General features: G+C 46.2%; 1 protein-coding gene across 1 annotated transcript; it reads left to right on the top strand.

Annotated features, from left to right (window-relative positions):
- Window positions 1-1,223: 1,223 nt before the first annotated feature.
- SLITRK4 (SLIT and NTRK like family member 4) lies at window positions 1,224-7,461 on the top strand (the record flags this gene model as incomplete). The annotated part of the gene is made up of 2 exons (XM_081336450.1): window positions 1,224-1,298; window positions 4,909-7,461. 2 exons carry the CDS (start codon window positions 1,224-1,226, stop codon window positions 7,459-7,461), a joined length of 2,628 nt encoding a protein of 875 aa, XP_081192576.1.
- Window positions 7,462-17,803: the final 10,342 nt, after the last annotated feature.

The raw sequence follows: 17,803 nt of genomic DNA, 5'->3' as shown, positions 1-17,803 counted from the left end.
CTTTCCTTTCCTTTCCTTTCCTTTCCTCTCCTCTCCTCTCCTCTCCTCTCCTCTCCTCTCCTTTCCTCTCCTTTCCTTTCTCTATTTCCTTTCCTTTCCTTTCCTTTCCTTTCCTTTCCTTTCCTCTCCTCTCCTCTCCTCTCCTTTCCTTTCCTCTCCTTTCCTTTCTCTATTTCCTTTCCTTTCCTTTCCTCTCCTCTCCTCTCCTCTCCTCTCCTCTCCTTTCCTTTCCTTTCCTTTCCTTTCCTTTCCTTTCCTTTCCTTTCCTTTCCTTTCCTTTCCTTTCCTTTCCTCTCCTCTCCTCTCCTCTCCTTTCCTTTCCTCTCCTTTCCTTTCTCTATTTCCTTTCCTTTCCTTTCCTTTCCTCTCCTTTCCTTTCTCTATTTCCTTTCCTTTCCTTTCCTTTCCTTTCCTTTCCTTTCCTTTCCTTTCCTTTCCTCTCCTCTCCTCTCCTCTCCTCTCCTCTCCTTTCCTTTCTCTATTTCCTTTCCTTTCCTTTCCTTTCCTTTCCTTTCCTTTCCTTTCCTTCTCTATCTCTTCTTTTCCTTCTCTATCTCCTTCCCTTCCCTTTCTTTCCTTTGCCTTTCCTTTCCTTTCCCCACATCCCTTCTTCCTGCGACCTGACTACCTCCAAAATGACCTGTTAGGCTTCCCAACGGTTCGCCAAGCTGGCTAGGCTTAATCCAGCTGGTGGGGGCTTTTGACGGCGCTGTCTCTCTCTCTCCCCCCCCCCCACCGCCCTCCCGCGCTTCTGCTATTTCGCAAGAAACTCAACCGGAGAACCGGCGAGGCTACAGCGACGGCCGCACGCGGGCCGGGACCGCGCGGAGAAAGGAAGCGGCGAGCGGGAGGCGCAGGGACGCGTGTCGGGTGTTTCCAAGCCTCCCCTCTCTCAAACAATCCGCCGGCTCTTTGGGGCGCGCGCACGGAGGAATAAGAACCGCGTTTCGGGCTGGGGGAGAGCGAGGAAGGCTGCAAGTCTGAGCGGGGGCAAGCTTCGGCCTTGGCGCCCTATGGAGGCACAAACCAGGCGCGCGCGCCGGAGCATCTCCGCCCGCCTTGGCCGTGGGAACCGGGAGCCCAGCGCGGAGCATCCCTCGCGTGGACGCGCTGCCGGCCGGCGCGCGCGTGCCAGAGCGCGGGAGGTGGTGGCGGTGGCGGCGGCGGTGGCGGTGGTGGTGGAGGAGGAGGAGGAGGAAGAGGAGGAAGAGGAGGAGGAGCGCATGCGTGTCGCCCGGGGCCACTGCGCGGGTCGTGTGAACGCGCGGTCTTCCTTGCCTGCGCGGGCCGGGGAACTGGTAAGTAGCTTAGCCCAGCGCCGTCAGCCTTTGGCCAGCTTCTCTTTCCCGGCCATCCGCGAAGAACGGCGGACGGATGCTGCCCGCTCGGCGCGGAGAGCGTAATTCAAGCTCTTCGGGATCCGCGTCTAGGAGGCAAGAGCCGCGTCCCCACCATTCTGCTTTGCGCAGGGCTCCCGGGGTTGGGAGTGTGTGTTTGCGGGGGGGGGGGGTTGATGGGGGGGGCAAGCGAGGGGGCGCTTCTCCCCCGGTGGGCTCCGGTTCCTCTGCGGCGCCCGTCCGGGAGGGAGGGGGCGGCGTGTGCCTGAGTGTGAACGAGTGTGTCAAGGGGGAGCGAGCGAGGCTGCACAACTTCCTTGCACGCTTAGGAGGCACCCCAGAAACTGCGGGCCGGGAGGAGGGAGGGAGGCTGGGGGGGGGGGAAGGAATGGGGAAGGGTTGCAAGTAGCGCCGATTTGGAACTGTCCTGCCAAGTGGAAGTGGGGAGGCTACGACGTTGGAGATGGGGGGGAGGAGGAGGAAGGAGTGGGGGGGGGGGCTGCGCTTCGCTCCTGCGGGGAGAGCTGCATGCTTTGGGGGGGGAGAGAGAGAGGGAGGGAATGTGCGTGGGATGAATCCCTCCTTTGCCGAGGGCTCTCCGTCCCCCTCCCCTTTTCCTCTGGAGATCCACGTGAAAAGGAGATGCTGGATTTTTGGGGAGGGGGCGCCTCGGATGCCTCCTCCTTCTCCTTTGCTACAAAAGGCGCCGGCCGATGCTCCGGATCTTTCGCCGGCTGGGCCGGCTCCCGAAGGAAGCAAGGAAAGAAGAGAGAAGGAAGGAGAGGGAGGGAGGGAAGGAAGGAAGGAAACATGACAGGAACCTCCATCCCACCCCGCGCTCTCCGTTTCCAGCGGTCTCCCCCCCCGCCGCCGCCGCCTTCCCCGGGATCTGCCCCCTCCTCCCCGCCGCCACCGGAGCCTGGCGATCCGAGAAGAGCGAGGCTGCGGCATCCGCGGCGAAGCACTGCGGTGGAGGCCACCCGCGGCCCCCCCCCTCTCCCCACATCGCCCGGGATCTCCCCGGGATGAGGTAGGGAGAAGCCAGCCCCGCGGCCTTCGGGCTTGGGGAGGTGGGCTGGAGGGTGAACTATCCGAAGCTCTCTCCTCCCCTTCTCCTCCAGGCTCTCCCGTCCCAGATGATCTCCCAGTTGCAAAGCGGTTATGGCTCCAGAGCTCTCTTTTTTTCCTGACCGATGTTCACGCACCATCCTCATTTTGGCCGGCGAGGACCATTCTTCATCTCTCTGTGGTCTCCATGCTAAATCCAAATCCAAATCCTTCCTTCCTTCCTTCCTTCCTTCCTTCCCTCCCTCCCTCCCTCCCTCCCTCCCTCCCTCCTTTCCATCCCATCTTCAGCCTTCCCCCCCCAACACACACACACCCCATTTTGACCTCTACTCCTGCCTCTGGTTGTTTGTTCCCCTCTGCTGGTTTCTTCATTGGGATCTATCCAGTTCCAACCTGGTGGTTTTTTTTCCCCCCTTCTGGTCCACCTTATTCCTTCCTTCCTTCTTTCTTTCTTCTGTGCCACATGGACACTTCAGGGGTCTCCTGAATCTTCCTCCAAACCTCTTTCAAACTCTCCTTGGCCTTCCCTTGCAGCCCACTTTTTCCTCTTTGATTTTGTCCCTCTTTCATCTTCGTATCCTTCCTTACACCACCCCCTCTTAGAAATGTGATTTTTATTATTTTATTCTTGGGCACAGTTGTTATTTTTCCACAATATTCCTATTGTTCTTATTCACAGATTCTCTCTTACACATGCATCTCTCCCTTTCTCCCCCTCCCCTCTCCCTTTTCCTCTCTCTTTCCTTCTCTCTCTTTTTTCTTTCTTTCTTTCTTTCTTTCTTTCTTTCTTTCTTTCTTTCTTTCTTTCTTTCCTTCTCTCTCTCTCTCTCTCTCTCTCTCTCTCTCTCTCTCTCTCTCTCTCACCAGTATTCCAGAAATATTCTAGAAATAAAATACCAAAAATATTCTAATTTGACTTTTGGTCCCAGTGGTTTGGAAAAGCTCCTGGGTCAGGCCAAGATGTGCAAATTAAGGGCAGCCTATTTCTTTTAAGTAGATGTGGATAAGGGCCATCTGTCTTTGGATCAGATTATGTAAGTTGTGCATGGAAAAAGTTCCAGGACAGTTTCAATGACATCACTCTAATGAGGTATGACTTCATGTTCTCCCTACCAATGTGTGTGTGCCGTTCTGATCATTTGATCCCCATCAAATCATGGATGCTGCAATTGAAATGGGGATCTATTCTCTTCCCACACTGCACCATTTTTACTCTCCTCCCCTCAATATTAAAGAGTATCAGGCATGCATCAATGGCTGGCTTAGAATTCCTTAATCAATCGAATTGATCACGTATTTATCATTCATCACATACAAGAGTGGGCTCCTGTGTGTTCAGCCTCCATCCCTATCTTCCTTCCCTCTTCCAATGGGAATCTCTCTCCCTGCCCCCCTTCTCTTGACTTTGGAATGGATTGTGTGTTGCTTCCAAGGACGTGATCAAAATCTTTCAGGGTCCATGCAAAGCGGGAGGGCCCGCTTTGGAATGCTAAGCATACCTTGAAAGGGAAAGAAAAAAAGGTGGTGGTGGGGGGAGATAAATGCCATTGGGGGGGAGGTTTGTAATGTTATTCGGCTTTGCGTGCCCTCCCCAAAGCAGAGGCTTTGCATTGGGAGTTGTGCATTATGCATGTGTGTCAGAAAGAGAGAGAGAGAGAGAGAGAGAGAGAGAGAGAGAGAGAGAGAGAGAGAGAGAGAGAGAGAGAGAGAGAGAGAGAGAGAGAGAAATGAAGAGAGAATGTGGCGGCAGAAGAAAAAGAGGTGGAGAGACCCAAAACAAAACCAAAAAAAAGGAAAAGAAGCAAAAAACGAGAGTTCCAATTTTAAATGCAGAGTTCATCTATTCCCTATATGAATTGTCTAACCCCCTTCTTGTTTCTTGCAGTCAGCAGCTTCATGTGTGCATAATAATAAAATAATGTTGAATTATTGAATGATGAACTCTCCCCCCCCCACTCCAGGCTCTTATACACTGAATCTAACTGTAGAGGTTACCTACACGTAATAGAATAGAATTCCTGAGTTGGAAGGGACCTTGGAGGACTTCTAGTCCAACCCCTTGTTCAGGCAGGAAACCCTATACCATTTCAGACAAAAAAAAACCAAAACAAAACTTCCAGTGGTGGAGCATCCACAACTTCTGGAGACAAGCAGTTCCACTGATTAATTCTTCTAACTGTCGAGAAATTTCTCCTTAATTCCAGGTGGCTCCTTTCCTTGATTAGTTTCCACCAGTTGCTTCTTGTCCTGATTTCTGGTGCTTTGGAGAACAGCTTGACCCCCTTCAAATATTGGAAGGCTGCTATCCTGTCACCCCTCGTCCTTCTTTTCATTAAACTAGACATACCCAATTCCAGCAACCGTTCTTTATATGTTGTAGCCTCCAGTCCCCTGGATTAATAACTTTATTATTGTCTTAATTGTCTTATCAGTTATTCCTTCCATTCCAGAACGTTGGTCACTAAAACCTATGTTCTTTGTGGTTTTGTTTTTGTTTCTTTAGACTTTCCATCTCTGTTCAGGAACAGTAGGCTTGATCAGTGACCCGAGAAAGATGCTCCTCTGGCTTTTTCTGGTGTTGTCCAGCCCAGCTTCCTCCACAGATCCAGAAACAGATGCCTCGGTGGAAATTTGCAATGTCTGTTCCTGTGTGTCGGTGGAGAATGTCCTTTATGTCAACTGTGAAAAGGTAGCTGTTTACAGACCTAACCAGCTGAAGCCCCCTTGGTCTAATTTCTATCACCTCAACTTTCAGAATAACCTGCTGATTATCCTGTATCCAAACACTTTCCTTAATTTTAGCCATGCGGTGTCTCTGCAGCTGGGAAATAATAAGCTACAGAACATTGAAGGAGGAGCATTTATGGGTCTCAGCGCATTAAAGCAGTTGCACTTGAACAACAATGAATTAAAGGTCCTCCGAGCTGACACTTTCCTTGGCATTGAGAACTTGGAGTATCTCCAAGCGGACTACAATTTAATCAAATATATCGAGCGGGGAGCCTTTAATAAACTCCACAAGCTCAAAGTCCTCATTCTTAATGACAACCTGATTTCTCTCCTACCTGATAATATTTTCCGGTTTGCGTCTCTGACCCATTTGGATATCCGGGGGAATCGTATCCAGAAACTGCCCTACATTGGCGTTCTGGAGCACATCGGGCGCATTGTGGAATTGCAACTGGAGGACAACCCGTGGAATTGCACCTGTGACCTTCTGCCTTTGAAGGCCTGGCTGGAGAACATGCCCTACAATATCTACATCGGAGAAGCCATTTGTGAGACCCCCAGCGATCTCTACGGGAGGCTTTTGAAAGAGACCAACAAACAAGAACTCTGCTCTATGGGGACGGGGAGCGATTTTGACGTCCGCATCCTGCCCCCTTCCCAGCTGGAGCCCAGCTTCAGCACCCCCAACGGTCACCCAACACAAACCATGATGCACCGGTTGGTCACTAGGCCTCCCAAAACAACCAACCCATCTAAAATCTCGGGCATTGTGGCCGGGAAGCCCTTCTCCAGCCGCAATCTCAGTCAAATTGTGTCTTTTCAGACCAGGGTGCCCCCTCTGACCCCTTGTCCACACCCCTGCGTTTGCAAAACCCACCCTTCAGACTTGGGATTAAGCATCAATTGCCAAGAGAAAAACATCCATTCCCTGTCCGAGCTGGTCCCTAAGCCTCTGAATGCCAAGAAGTTGCACGTTAATGGCAATTACATTAAGAATGTGGAGGTGTCTGACTTTGTCGACTTTGAAGGGCTGGATTTACTCCATCTGGGCAGCAATCAGATTGTGGCCATCAAAGGGGAGGTTTTCCACAACCTGACCAATTTACGGAGATTGTATCTGAACGGCAATCAGATTGAGCGGCTGAGTCCCGAAATGTTTGCTGGGCTGCACAATCTTCAGTACCTCTACTTGGAATACAATGTCATCAAAGAGATTTTAGCAGGCACATTTGACCTGATGCCCAACCTGCAGCTCCTCTACTTAAACAACAACTTGCTGCGAAGTTTGCCGGCTTACATTTTCTCCCGGGCTCCGCTCGCTCGGCTGAATCTGCGCAACAACCATTTCATGTACTTGCCGGTGAGTGGCGTGCTAGACCACCTGAAAACCTTGACCCAAATCGACCTGGAAGGGAACCCCTGGGATTGCACCTGCGACTTGGTGGCCCTGAAGCTGTGGTTGGAAAAACTCAACGAGGGCATTGTGGTGAAGGAGTTAAAGTGTGAGACCCCCGTGCAGTTTGCCAAGATCGAACTGAAGTCTCTCAAAAATGAGATCCTGTGTCCCAAACTACTCAAGTCGTCTTTCTTCACCAGCCCCGTGCCTGTGCTGACTTTTACAACCCCTTTGGGCCCTGTCCGCAGTCCTCCTGGGGGTCCAGTCCCCCTGTCCATCCTCATCTTGAGCATCTTGGTGGTCCTCATTCTGACAGTCTTCGTGGCCTTCTGCCTTCTGGTCTTTGTTCTCCGTCGCAACAAGAAGCCTTCCAAACACGAAGGTCTGGGCAATCCCGAATGCAGTTCAATGCAGCTCCAGTTACGGAAGCATGATCATGCCGGCCAGAAAAAGGACACATTGGGGGCCGAAGCCTTCATCCCCCAAACCATTGAGCACATGAGCAAAAGACATTCGTGTGGCTTAAAAGAGGCCGAGACGGGTTTCATGTTTGCCGAGCCGGCGAGCCAGAAAGTCATCTTGAGGAACAACAGTGAGAAAGAGAAAGATCTGCTGCACACGGATATCCGAAAAAGACTGAGTACCATTGACGAACTGGATGAATTGTTACCAGGGCGGGATTCCAATCTCTTTATTCAGAATTTTCTGGAAAACAAAAAGGAGTACAACAGTATAGGGATCAGCGGCTTCGAGATACGCTATCCGGAGAAACAGCCGGACCGAAAAAATAAATCCTTAATAGGAGGAAATCACAGTAAAATTGTGGTGGAGCAAAGGAAAAGTGAATATTTTGAACTAAAAGCTAAACTTCAGGGCTCCCCAGATTATCTGCAAGTCCTCGAAGAGCAAACGGCTTTGAATAAAATCTAGGCCATGCAATCTGATTTCCTACAGAGGACTTTTATTTAATGATGCAAGTGCCTTTTGTTGACTTTTCATTTCCAAATATGATACTCTCCCGATAGGCATACAGGCAGGAAATCCAGGGGTGTGTGATAAAATTATAGCTCCAAATAGATTTTATTTCTTAAAACTCTGCCCTGTGGGGAAACGGTAGGGAAAACTGCAAAGACTCTATTGCCAAGGTGTTGCTTTATACACATATTACACTGAAATTAACCTCAAGAGGAATATATATTTTCTACCCTAACTGCAAAACTTTCATGTCCTTGTGATTTGTTTAAACAAATGCACAAGAAGCGAGAGATAGAGAGAAACTAATGACAGAAAGAGAGAGAAAATGGGAAGCGAGAAGAAGCTGGTCCGTGTGCTGGTGAAGTTCACGTGGATTAAAATTGCTAAAGGAACTGAAATCAGTTTCAACCCTAGACAAAAGGGTGGATCAGCAGCCCTGTTTTAGCGATTGCAAGAGATTTTACAAACCACAGAAGCATGCAAATGAAAGAACCTTCGATAGTTACGTGTAAAATTGGTTACCTTTACCGTCTGCATCTTGAAAACACTGGATTTATAATGTTAAAAATTGTGCAGAAATCTTTTTTTTTTTAAAAAAAAAATTACCGTTCATTGCATCCACACAAAAGCAATTCTGACCATCTAACACACACCAGAAATCTGCATAAAGTTGATTCAGATGAAACCCAAGTGGCAACAAGGACTGGAAGAAAAATACTTGATGTTTAAGACAAACCTACTCCCGCCCTCGTGAAACTCCTGTCAACCCCCCAAGGTTGTCCAAATTTTCAAAAATTTGCTTGCTGTGTGAGCGTCTCAGAAATTATTTTTGTAATATAATTCATATTTATGAAGTACTTTGTATACTAAATAGGGGAAAATTATGTACTCCTCATAATGTATTTAAATATGCCTGATTTGTTTTCCTGGTCACAAAGGTGCATTAATCATTCAGTATAATTTAAAAAAAAAAGAGAGAGAACCAATATACCAAACAGAAACTGCTGATGAAATGTATAGATTTATTTGAGAGTCAATGTGATCAGGTCTAAGAATAATAATGATGATTATGATAATAATAATAAAATTATGTTCTGTACTACTTTTGTGAAAACAATAGGGGGTCTTATTTGGATAAGTGACACCCATTTCTGTGTCATATGTCAGTTTTGCCTGTCCTTTTATTATTATTATTAGTAGTAGTATTAGTAATGTTGGAATTTTAGGACTCTTGAAGGTTTTCCAGTTTTCAGGGGGTTAGTTTGGATGGGGTTTAAGTTAATTATGTGTACAGACATTTCTGATTGGGTTGCAAAGTTGAATGCTGTTGGTTGTGTTTCAGCTTACAATTGTCTAGACCAGGGGTCGGCAACCTAAAAAAGAAAAAGAGCCACTGGGAACCAGTTCCATCACAAATTAAAAAAAGAGGGAGCCGCGTGCGTGTGTCCATGCACGCGCATGCGCAAAAAGGTTTGTTGCGCATGTGCGGACGCACGCGGCTGCCATTTTTTAAAAAATGAGATGGAACCGGTTCCCGGTTGCCCGACGGCGACGGCCCGTCTGCAAAGCTGCCGCTTTCGGCAGCTTTGCAGACGGGCCCGTGGCAGCTTCCTCAAAGAGCGGCGCCCCTGCCCATTCCGAGAGGTGCGCGCGCACCTCTCCGAACGACCGGAGGTGCGCGCGTACCTCCGCGCGAATGGGCAGCGGTGCCGCTCTTTGAGGAAGCTGCCGCGGCCCGTCTTCGAAGCTGCCGCTTTCGGCAGCTTCGCAGACGGGCCGTGGCAGCTTCCTCAAAAAGAGAGGCGCCCCTGCCCATTCCGAGAGGTGCGCGCGCACCTCTCCGAACGACCGGAGGTGCGCGCGTACCTCCATGCGAAGGGGCAGCGGCGCCGCTCTTTGAGGAAGCTGCCGAAAGCGGCAGCTTCCTCAAAGAGCGGCACCGCTGCCCGTTCGCGCGGAGGTACGCGCGCACCTCCCCAAAGGTTTGGGGAGGTGCGCGCGCAACTCCGGTCGTTCGGAGAGGTGCGCGCGCACCTCTCGGAATGGGCAGGGGCGCCGCTCTTTGAGGAAGCTGCCGCGGCCCGTCTGCTAAGCTGCCGCTTTCGGCAGCTTCACAAGACGGGCCGCGGCAGCTTCCTGAAAGAGCGGCACCGCTGCCCATTCGCGCGGAGGTACGCGCGCACCTCTCCAAAGGTTTGGGGAGGTGCGCGCGCACCTCTGCCCATTCGGGGAGGTGCGCGTGCACCTCTCCAAACGGGTGGTGCCACTCTCCATTTGGAGAGGTGCGCACGCACCACTGCCCGTTGGAAGAGGTGCGCGCGCACCGGGCGGCTGGGAGCCGCAAGAGACGGCTCAAAGAGCCGCATGCGGCTCCGGAGCCGCAGGTTGCCGACCTGTGGTCTAGACCAAAGGCAAGTTTCCTACGACATTTTGTGGCCTAACAACTAGCCTATCTTTTTCAGCCCCAGAAAATGATCAAACTAGAAGGGCTGCCAAAACCCTAACTCATAAGCTCTCTCTGCTTTCTGATCCATCCTTAATAGATCATCATTCTTCTCTACATGTGTGTGTGTGTGTGTGTGTGTGTGCGCGCGCACACACACCCTTTGAAGATGCAGTATTCAGATGTTGTGGTTAGTTCCTAGTTTTTTTAAGGATTTGGCCCCCTCTGGAGGAAGAAATTTAGAGCTGTGGTTTTTTACTGATGTTCAGCTTGTGATCAATTCCTACAAGCTGCTGAAGATTGCTAATGCTGGCTTTCAGTTTGGTGAGTTTGCAACTTGCGTTACACTCCCAGTTCCCTGGTGTCCTGATTGACTTGGTGGAATGCAGTGGTTCCTAATGTCCCAAAGGTGCTTTTTCAGGAGGCAACTAAACTTTCTTGTTTTGTCTTTGAAGACATTACACTTCCCATTCAAGAAGCTTCTTCAGCTCTGACTGGATGGTGGGGAATGGAAGGATTTATATGCCTTGTAGACAGTTGGTCATTTGCATTCTATTAGAGAGCCATTGAGAGCACTTGGAGGTTTACCTGTGTCCTCGAGGTCACCTGAGTAGTGCAAATGGGTGTGAAACCTTCTTGGCTACAGGATGTTTTCTGCCCTGGTTCCCTTCATGGTTGAAGACAGGCACAGGCTGTTGGGGATGAGCCTGTGTTCTCTATATCTCAAACTGAAGTGCAAATGGCTCCTGTCATCTGCAGTGTTTTCTGGAAAAAGCACCTTTGGGACAAGCATGACCTGGATGACAGAGAATCTTCATAGACAATGCTCCCTAGTGTTGTTTGGTCATGTTCAGATACTTAGGTGTGCCTAGATGAACAATTTCTCCCATCCTCTACAGTTGTAGAAGCAATTTGTTTGCTGTGACTGAAAGCAAGAACTATTTATTAGGAAAAATGCAGTGTTTATAATTTTGAAGCCCTGAGCTCTGCAGAAGATTGAGGCTTTGGTTACTGCTGTTGTCTGACTAGATCTCTTTCTCAGTCTTCATGTATAGATCAGAACCTACGATGATCTAATCTCAAGTCTACTTCACCCAACGAGTGACTGGAGGGTAAAGCCGCTTCTGGAATATAGGTTGCAGAGGAAATGATATTGTCAGAGCTTTCTAGCACAGGTTCTGTCAGTAAAAAAAACCTACCTTGCACTCTAGATTTTAATTCTTCCTCCACCTAGCCAACAAGTTGCCATCTGTAATGCGGAGTACAGAAACTTTGTTGTTGTTATCTTCACTGTTGGCTTTGAAGGAGGCTGTGGGTGAAACTCAAATGGCCTTTTTAATGGAATGGTTGCTGACTCAGTGATTTCCATGTGAGACCCTTTAAATCTCCTCACCATGGAGTATAGTATAGGAAGAGACTCAATGCCATTATTGAGTATCTGATTTTGTGGCGAGTGAGAGCACCTTTTTTCCCTCTGTGAGACCAGCAACATCAAGGTGGTGGTTCCATATAGACGATCTTAACTGGCCACTGCAAAAATCTCAGCTCCGTGGAAGCCTGACCAGATGATTCTGAGGGTTGGTGGTGGTTGAACTGAAAATTGATCATTTCTATCAAAATTCAGGAGATGAGAAGAAAAGATGAGTATAAACCTTCTCATACTCCTTGATTTACCTTCCACAAATTCTTATCCCCCAGATGTTTTGAGTCTACAGTTTTCAGAATTCTCAGTTCTGGAGGACATTATGTTAAGGAAGGCTGAACTCATTTTCTTGGGCTGAACAGAAGCATTGGTGTTTATTTACTTATTTACAGACTCTTGTTGCAAGCACAATCGAGTTCTTGAAATACTAGGCCAAAAGCTTGTCCTCCCAGCGCAGCACAGATTAGCTGGAATAATTGCCCAAGTTAAATTCCTTCTGAAATCCATTATCATTTGAACAAAGTTATAATAATCTCAGGGAAGCTAGATAATTAGTTGAGCATTAATGAATGGGAGCTCTTTCCGTTGACAAAAGCTTGGACCAGGTGGTGCTTCGGGGATCAAAATGTCACCAGTGGGAATTGAAATCAGGTATCTGTGCCTGGGTTTTTTGCTCCCTGGTGAAACAAAAGAGATAAGCCCCAAATTGTCTTAATGACAGAAAATTAGAATATGGAAATTGCTTTCGTATATTCAGGGAGTTTTGAAATTACTTTTTTGGATGGGAAGAATGCTTTCAATAAGTAGAGGTCCATCTGTGGTCTGAAGTGATACGAATCAGAGGTATCTTCACCATCTGGTGCTTGCAGGAACAATGTTTAAATAATTGAATGAAAATTGAATTCTCTCCCCTCCAATCTAGGTTAGAAAGATTGGTTTGTTCAGTACCTTGTACATTGCAAAAAGCAAAAATTAACAGGTGAACATGGAGGAAAATCTAATGACTCATTGGCCTGATGGACACACAGTAGACTTTGCTTTAATGTAATACGATGCATTGATTGAGACCTTCGGGTTTAGCATTCTGGGGCAAAACAGGCTACTGTGGCTTATTCAAAAATCTGGTTAAAAGAATAAGGACTTGGCATCAATTGATGTATGTATTCAGGCATTGTGGTTTAGAATTATCAAGGAACTAAGTTGGCTATCAGATAGGAAAAATTCTATCATCTTACTTTATACCTATTTACAAAGAAGCTCACATTGAAAGAACACATCCAACGCAATGTTAGTGAATATTACTCAATTTTGCAATGGGGGTGGGGTGGAAGATTAGTGATATTTTTATCCTTTGTTCTCAAGAAATGCCAGGTATCCAGGTGCATTCTTTGTCCATTGTATTCACTATTAGACAAGATGCCATTGGATTCATGTAAGCTGTCAGATAGTCATCATGTAGCTCTCGAGGCCTAAAGCCTTACATGGAGAATCCTGTCAACTCCACTCTCCTGGACTTTTTAGTGCTTTTTACTTACTTGTCAAAGATGGGTCAAATGCTGAACAATTAATATTGTCTTGCTTTCTCCTCCTTCTCCTCCTCTTCAAGTTCAAGTTGATAATTCCGGTTCTCCTTCAATAGAATAGAATAGAATAGAATAGAATAGAATAGAATAGAATAGAATAGAATAGAATAGAATAGAATAGAATAGAATAGAAATTGGAAGGGACCTTGGAGGTCTTCTAGTCCAGCCCCCTGCTCAAGCAGGAAAACCTATACCATCTCAGACAAGTGACTGTCCAGTCTCTTCTTAAAAACCTCCAGTGATGGAGCGCCCACGGTTTCTGAAGGCAAGTTGTTCCACAGGTTAATTGTCCTCACTGTCAGGAAGTTTCTCCTTAATTCCAGGTTGCTTCTCTCTTTGGTCAGTTTCCAAGCATTGTTTCTTGTCCTGCCCTCTGGTGCTTTGGAGAATAGTTTGACACCCTCTTCTTTGTGGTCACATGGTGTGTTACAATAGGGGGGAAGGATGCTCTCTTTGATCTGCATATCTGTAATTATTAATTCTGCATAGTTGTAATTCTTAGATCTGCATATCTGCAATTCTTAGATCTGCAGAGGAAAAATGATTCCAACCAAACATCTATCACGGTAGACTTGAGAGAACCTGATGGTCATTGGTTGTTTTTCTGGATTGATGTCAAGGTCTTTAGAAACCAAACCGGGAAGTTGCCTAACTTCTTGTCTTTTTTGGGACCTTGGGGGTATCAAAGTAAACAATTGTCATGGTAGAAAATAGAGGACAGGAAGGCCTGGAGGAACGTTGTCCATGGGGTCACGATGGGTCGGACACGACTTCACAGCTAAGAACAACAACAGAAAATAAACCTTTAATCCAGTTCCTCAATTTTCATCAGCAAATATGCCAGCAAAGGCTGACAGCGGTGAAGCTTTTGGGAAGCTAAGTCAGCACTTCTCCATGATCAATTGCTAATTTCGGAGCTTTCAGATTTTCACTCAGTTGTGAGCTGTGCAGACAATCCTGGGCAGAAAGCCATGGGGAGAAGGGTGCTGCTGAATCAATCCAAAGGTCCAACTTAGTCAATATCCTGCTGTCAGAACCAGCCAGCTTTCAAAAAATAATTGAATGTATAGCTTGGGAAGGTAGTTACTTTGCTTTTTGGTAGATTCCTGGTTTTAGATTTCATTTGTAAACAAAGCTAATAGTTATTGATAGATATGTCCCCTGACTCATCTTTTCAAAGTCAAACTCTGCAACAGCAGTTGCCAGACTTTGTTTAGCATCAACTGTTGATGTGTCATTGTTAGACTCTTGGGGTGCATCCGTCAGTGTGATTCTACACTTTGTAGAATCAGAGAAAGGTCCTGAACCTATGGCTCTGTGCCAAACTTGATAGTAATATCAGATTAACCATATAAATATCAGATTTACAACATCAGAAGAAAACTGGTGGACTTTTCATACACAATAATTATTCCAGGATTCCCTTGTCCATTTTTGAGAGGAGACCTCTTTTGTGGCTTCTGTTGTTAAGGAGTTTGACATCCCATTGCAACAGGATCTTAGTTAGAAATGTGGATGGAAGAATGTGGGAATTAAGTAGATCAATGCTTCTGTAGTGCAGTGACTTTTTCTATGAGGTCAAATGCCTACGTAGCAGATGGATGGACCTGGTCTGTTTATAGTGTGTAGAAAAACAATCCTTGAGTTGTAGATGATTAGAAGTGGCCTATGAATCACGAGTGTGATGAGGCTGCCCAAAACACAAGGTTTTGGACTGCATCCGTGGAAATATAGTTTCCTGATATGAGTAGTAATGGTTTCAATTTATTCTGCCTTGGTCAAATGTCACTCTAGTAGTGTGTCCTTTTCTGGACATCCTTCTTTAAGAGTCCAACTAAAACCAGTGCAAACAAAGGCAATGACAATCATCAAAGAACTGGAATCTTGAGGGGAGGAAAGACCAGATATGTTTAGTGCTGAGATGAAGTAAGGAAAAGAAAGGAAAGGAGAGATGACACCAGCCTTCAAGTGTCACAAATAGGAGACTCATATTAGAAATACTAACCCTGAGCAACCACATAGGGGAGAAGAAGGGATGGTCCTCACAATGGATTTTATTCATTTTAATGTTTCTCTGCAACTTAAATGTTAAATGCAGAAGGCTGGGAAAAGGTAGTCAACAGTTCCTCTTAAGCAAGAATGTCCAGACCCCTTGTTATTATTAGGTATGAAGAGAAAAATGTGCACAATTACATATATATCCAATAGTAATGGTGTAGAATCTGAGATTTTTGCTTCTCTCAGTGGGTGCTAGATGATAAATTCTGTTGCCTTTAGGGAAGGATGAGGGTTATAATTTAGCCAGCACATCTGGAGGTCCAGCTAATGCCTTAGAATCAGCAGCTCTGCTCTAATCTTTAAGACATGCTGTCTGGGTCTTGATCATCAATCAAAGCAAAAAGCAGGAACATTTTTTTAAAAAAGCATCACATAAAAAGTGGATGATTTTGGAGGCAAGATTCAGACAGGGCTATTTAGAATATGAAATAAACATTTGAGAATGATACAATAACCCAAAGAGGTTCCGCTTGGAGATGTATTTTAAACTTGCTGGTCTCCATGTTTGCTAATAACAGAACAGAAAAAGAATAGATAACAGAATAACAGAGTTGAAAAGGACCTTGGAGGTCTTCTAGTCCAACCTGCTGCTCAAGTTGGAGATCCTATATCATTCCAGAGAAGTGGCTGTCCAGTCTCTTCTTAAAAGCCTCCAGTGATGGAGCATCCACAACTTCTGAAGGCAAGCTCTTCCACTGATTAATTGTTCTCACCGTTAGGAAATTTCTCCTTAGTTCTAGGTTGCTTCTCTCCTTGATTAGTTTTCATCCATTGCTTCTTGTCCTGCCTTCGGGTGCTTTGGAGAATAGCTTGACTCCCTCTTCTTTGTGACAACCGCTAAGATATTGGAACACTGCTATCATGTCATCCCTAGTCTTTTCACTAGACCAGACAAACCCAGTTCTTGCAACCATTCTTCATATGTTTTAGCCTTCACTCTCCTAATCATCATCGCTGCTCTTCTCTGCACACTTTCCAGAGACTCAACCTATCTTTTTACAATATGGTATCTAAAAGCAGATGCAGTTTTGTTCACCATGTTATAATCTTGATATCCACCTCAAATAGCATAGACGACTCGTTAGAAAACTCCAAATACTTTCCCCAAACAACTTGTTTTATGTTCTTGGCTTCTAATTCTTGTTTATTTTCTTCTTCCATGCCTTACCTGCATCCACTTGAATTTGCCCTTCCTTCCTTTCAGTCCTTGTCTTCTATCCATGCCCTTTGCTCTCCTTTATTTCACTGATAACGTTCTCTAGAATATTGAGATTAAAAAAAAAATAGTTCTTGGCCCATGGAAAGGTAGTGAAATCATTGCTGCTAAAGAACATTTAGTGCCGAATGCTGCAGAAATGGGAACTCTGTTTTTATGAGATCCAGGCTTTGCATGCCCTCAATGTCCCTCAAGCTTTTTTAAAAGTTCTTTCAGCAGGATAATAAAATAGAAAGAAAGAAAAAGGAAAGCACTGCAAATATTCTAGTTTTTATTGGCCTACCAACCAAGTCTTTATAGGGATGACCAGATAGACAAGAGGGACAGTATACATTATGAGTCTCCATCACTGTGTTTCTCAACCTTGGCAACTTTTATGAGACATGTGGACTTCAACTCCTAGCTGGTTGGCTGGGGAATTCTGGGAATTGAAGTCTATATATCACAAAGTTGCTAAGATTTAGAAACTCTGCTCTATTAACCTCTCTGCCACACTGAGGTCTCCTGGTGTTTCTAGTCTGGTTGTGGATAATACTATCAGCTTTCCTTTGTCAAATAAGCTGCTAAAAAGACCAGGTTTCCACCTTATTGTTATTATATATTTTTTGCAACTTTGACCCTGCGATTTCTTATTTATTTTGCATGAACAATCCTTCATTGATGAATTGGTTTAGTTTTGCTTTGCATATCTGCATTTGGCATCGAGGGATCTCCGCTTGCTCAGCCTTAACAGTTGCATCCTTAGTGCAATTAGTCGGGAGTTTAATGGAGCTCATGGCTAGGTAAATACAGGGCAGAGGTCAAGTTGTCGAAAACAGTCTCAAGAAGGCTTCCAAATTCCTGTTAATGTGAGGGAAAATCCCCCACCACCGCAGATTATTTTTCCCGAGTTTCACAGTTGGCCCACAATCTTTTATTGATTCGACTCTGCAGTGATCTATTCACATTCACAGATACACACAACTGGGACTAACTGACAGCAATCGTGTCAGTGATGGAATCAGTAAGCAATCGTGATGCAATGCAATAGTTTTCTCAGTGGCAACACAATCAGGGGTTTTAGTTCTATATCTTGCCTCATGGGCAGTTAGGCTCATGCTGTTTTAATTGCATTCTAGCTAAAAAGCTATATAGAGAACCAGTTTGGTGTAGGGGTTAAGGCAGAGGTCCCAACCTGAGGGCTGCGTGAGGGGCTGGTCAGTGTGCACATGTTTGTGCATGTGCACTCAGTCCTCCCACTTGTGCTAGCATCACCGCAAGGGTCACCGCGAGGGTCACAAGGGCACTAGTGTTGCTGCGGTCGGTTGTCGTTGTTTTCTCAGGTGAAGCCAAAGACAGAGCTTTTTTTTTTTCTTCTAAAGAATGAATGATGCCAAAATTGCACTAGGGTGGTTGAAAATGACATAAGTAGCTCAGAGGTAGCTAGATGATAACAAAATGTAACTTCTTCCACCTTTTAGATCTATCTTTAAGAACAATAGGGGAACTTTAAACATAGGGTACCCTGGACCAGGGGTCTTCAAACCTGACCCTTTTATGACTTGTGGACTTCAACTCCCAGAATTCCTCAGCCA

The sequence above is a fragment of the Vipera berus genome (assembly GCF_964194415.1).
Source record: "Vipera berus genome assembly, chromosome: 11".
NCBI classification, from domain to species: domain Eukaryota; kingdom Metazoa; phylum Chordata; class Lepidosauria; order Squamata; family Viperidae; genus Vipera; species Vipera berus.
This window is presented reverse-complemented; position numbering and strand designations above follow the sequence as displayed.